General features: G+C 39.7%; 1 protein-coding gene across 6 annotated transcripts in view; it reads left to right on the forward strand.

The window, feature by feature from the left end:
• The window catches only part of myh14 (myosin, heavy chain 14, non-muscle), a 29,633-nt gene that overhangs the window by 8,196 nt on the left and 18,577 nt on the right, over nt 1–2,860 (forward strand). For 4 of the 6 annotated variants that reach the window (XM_034874991.1, XM_034874985.1, XM_034874987.1 and 1 more), the window contains exons 5-8: nt 161–188; nt 877–991; nt 2,193–2,240; nt 2,548–2,559. In XM_034874991.1, coding sequence (XP_034730882.1) covers nt 161–188; nt 877–991; nt 2,193–2,240; nt 2,548–2,559 — 203 coding nt within the window. The remainder of the gene's footprint in view (nt 1–160; nt 189–876; nt 992–2,192; nt 2,241–2,547; nt 2,560–2,860) is intronic. The other 2 variants (XM_034874986.1, XM_034874989.1) reach the window with 2 other exon arrangements.

Here is a 2,860-nt window from a genome sequence, read left to right on the forward strand (position 1 = left end):
TGTGTGTGTGTGTGTGTGTGTGTGTGTGTGTGTGTGTGTGTGTGTGTGTGTGTGTGTGTGTGTGTGTGTGTGATATAAAAGGAATCATATGTCAACATACGTAGACCTTCATTTATCTTTATGTCACTCACTTGTCCTTGCATTGTTTTTTCTTTCACAGACAGAGAAGATCAGGCAATCCTTTGCACGTAAGTAGTCTGCTGGGTCACATTAAGTCTGCCTTTGTTGGAGTGTTTGTAAGTGTATGGGTCTGGTGTGCACTCATGTGTCTTCATTTGTGTGTTTTGGAGCCTTCATGCATATATGCATGTAATTGTAACATGTTCAGATTTCAAGCAAATGCAGATCGATTAAGATGTTAATCTTCTGAGGGTCTGTTTGTGCCCATGGTTTGTCCACCTACCTGCTTGCCTGAAGGCCTGCCATCCTTTTCCCTGTCATCATATTTTCCTGCCAGACTCTTCCTGTCATTGTCAAGGATCCCACTTTAGGCTCATCTTGAATCAGTGTTTTTAGGATGAGGCGTCTGCTTCTTTTAGATCTTTTACTGCTGTTATTCTTACCCCATTGTCCTTCGTTCTTCTCCAAAACCAACAATACTGACCCAGCTTGTATCCTGCACACCTGCTTTCTGTTTAGACCTGTGGCTTTGAATGCACTGCATAGGCTCTATATGTATTGCTGTTATGAGTGTTTGGCCACTTCTTCCTGTGTGTTCTCTTTCTTTTAAGTGCGTATATATACCATTCATAGTTGAGGCTATATTTAATGGAGCTGGTGTAAAAAGAATAGTGTTTTTTTGTGTACATTTTTGTTCCTTACTTGCAGTGTTTGTGTGTTTGTTTGTGTGTGTGCGTGTGCGTGTGTGTGTTCCAGAGGCGAGTCTGGAGCTGGGAAAACAGAGAACACTAAGAAAGTCATCCAGTATTTGGCTCACGTTGCCTCCTCCCATAAGGGCGGCACTCTGGGTAGGAACAAGGAAGCTGTGCAGGTACGTCACAGTAGAGACACCACAAAAGAACGAATAAAATAAGAACAGCTTAAAAAAACATACAAAGAGAAAAAGGGTTGTCCAGATATATTAAGAATGAAGCAGTGAGGAATAACAAGAAAGATGGGGAAGGTGCAGAAATGAGGAAGGGGTATTGATGGGAAACCGATAAAAGATAAGGTAAACAAATACGAAGTAGGATGAGGCTGTAGGAAGCTAACATTAAATGATTTATTCACCAATTCACGTAACAGTGCTTCTAAAATATATCGTACTTGACTACATGCTAAAAAGCTGTACAGTATGTCAACCTTGTATACATGGTTTATAGTTGTTGTGCTGTTCCTCTTGGTCAGCGCAGTTCATCCGTGTTTGTAATTTTTAAAAAAGATTCATTTGACAGAGCACAGTGTAAAATGGGGGATAGAGAGAGATGACATGTAACAAAAGTCCCAAGGCTGCCAAAGTGCTCGATGCCCTTGACATTTTAAGTCACTTTGTAGTTTGTTGTCCAATACACCTCTATTGTGGGCGGAATGTAGTAGCTATAACTTTGAAATTTTGCTATGTTGCTATATGGTATTTCCGTTAAGGAATAGTTCAACATTTTGGGGAATATGCTTATTCCCTTTCTGTCGGAGTGGGAGATGAGAAAATGCCACTCTCATCTTAAGTCTGGAATCAAGGCTATTGGCCTAGCTTAGCATAAAGACTGGAAGCAGCGGGAAACAACAAGCCCGGCTCTGTCCAAAGTTAATGAAAAAATGCTTACCAATGTGCATAAAGCTCACAAACACATTGTGTCTTATTTGTTTGAAATGTCCAATCATCTAATCTCACATTATGATAGAAAGTGAAAAAGCAAATTCCCCAAAATGTTGAACTGTTTTGTTAACCTAATTACCTTTTGTTGCAATGTTTTCAGTGGTGATTTAGTTTAGTTTAGTTGAGTCTCTTGTACCTCAATCACATCACTTTCCTCTTCATTCATTCATACTCACTGTTTTTTATGATTATAAGACATTGGTGTTCCCGTGGGTACAATTCGTTGTATTTTACCTCACCTTGGAGTGGATTTTCTCTGTCAATCAGGGCTCTTTTACTGCACTTTCTCAGCAATTTTTCTTACTTTCCTTCCTGCACTTCTTTCCCTTCATTTTCCTCTCTCTGCATTGCCCCTCTCTCTTTCCTGCATGTTCAGTTGGACGGTTCTCGCTCCTTAACAAGAGGCAGTACTTTGGTGAACAGGGTAAGTTCACTTTGTCCTGCTGTCCTGTCCTGTGCTTTTGTCTCAACCTATTTCCTCTTTAATGAACGCCACAGTGATACTGACTAACCAACAGAGTAACCTTAAACCTTTAACTGTCAGCGCTGATGTGGCCTCATAGCAGTCAAGCCTTATACAGTATTTTTGATTTTGCTTGTTTGTATATCTTTATTTGTTGTTGTTATTGTTGTCTTATTTGTCTTTTTTTGTTTGTTCGTTTATCTCATTCTGTTCACCCATCCACCAAATCTCCTCCCACCTTAAATCTTTTTCCCCCAAAATTCGTCAGAGTATGCAATATGTAAGTATGAAAGTATTAGACAACTTGGGGTTTATTCATTGGGGGTCACATTTTGTGGGAACATTTCATGTAGAATATTAACCGGAGCTGAATGATTGTCTTGATACATATCGAGAATCATGTTTTCTGTGCAAAGTGCATTTTTAGTTTACTTTTTTTTTTTATTAACCATGGCTATGGAGTTTTGGCATGTTTTATTATATGCTTCTCAGGTGGCTTCCCATTTCACAGTGACTTATAAAGGCCACATTGTGTGTGTGTGTGTGTGTGTGTGTGTGTGTGTGTGTGTGTGTGTGTGTGT

Source organism: Etheostoma cragini, chromosome 6, assembly GCF_013103735.1.
Source record: "Etheostoma cragini isolate CJK2018 chromosome 6, CSU_Ecrag_1.0, whole genome shotgun sequence".
Classification (NCBI taxonomy): domain Eukaryota; kingdom Metazoa; phylum Chordata; class Actinopteri; order Perciformes; family Percidae; genus Etheostoma; species Etheostoma cragini.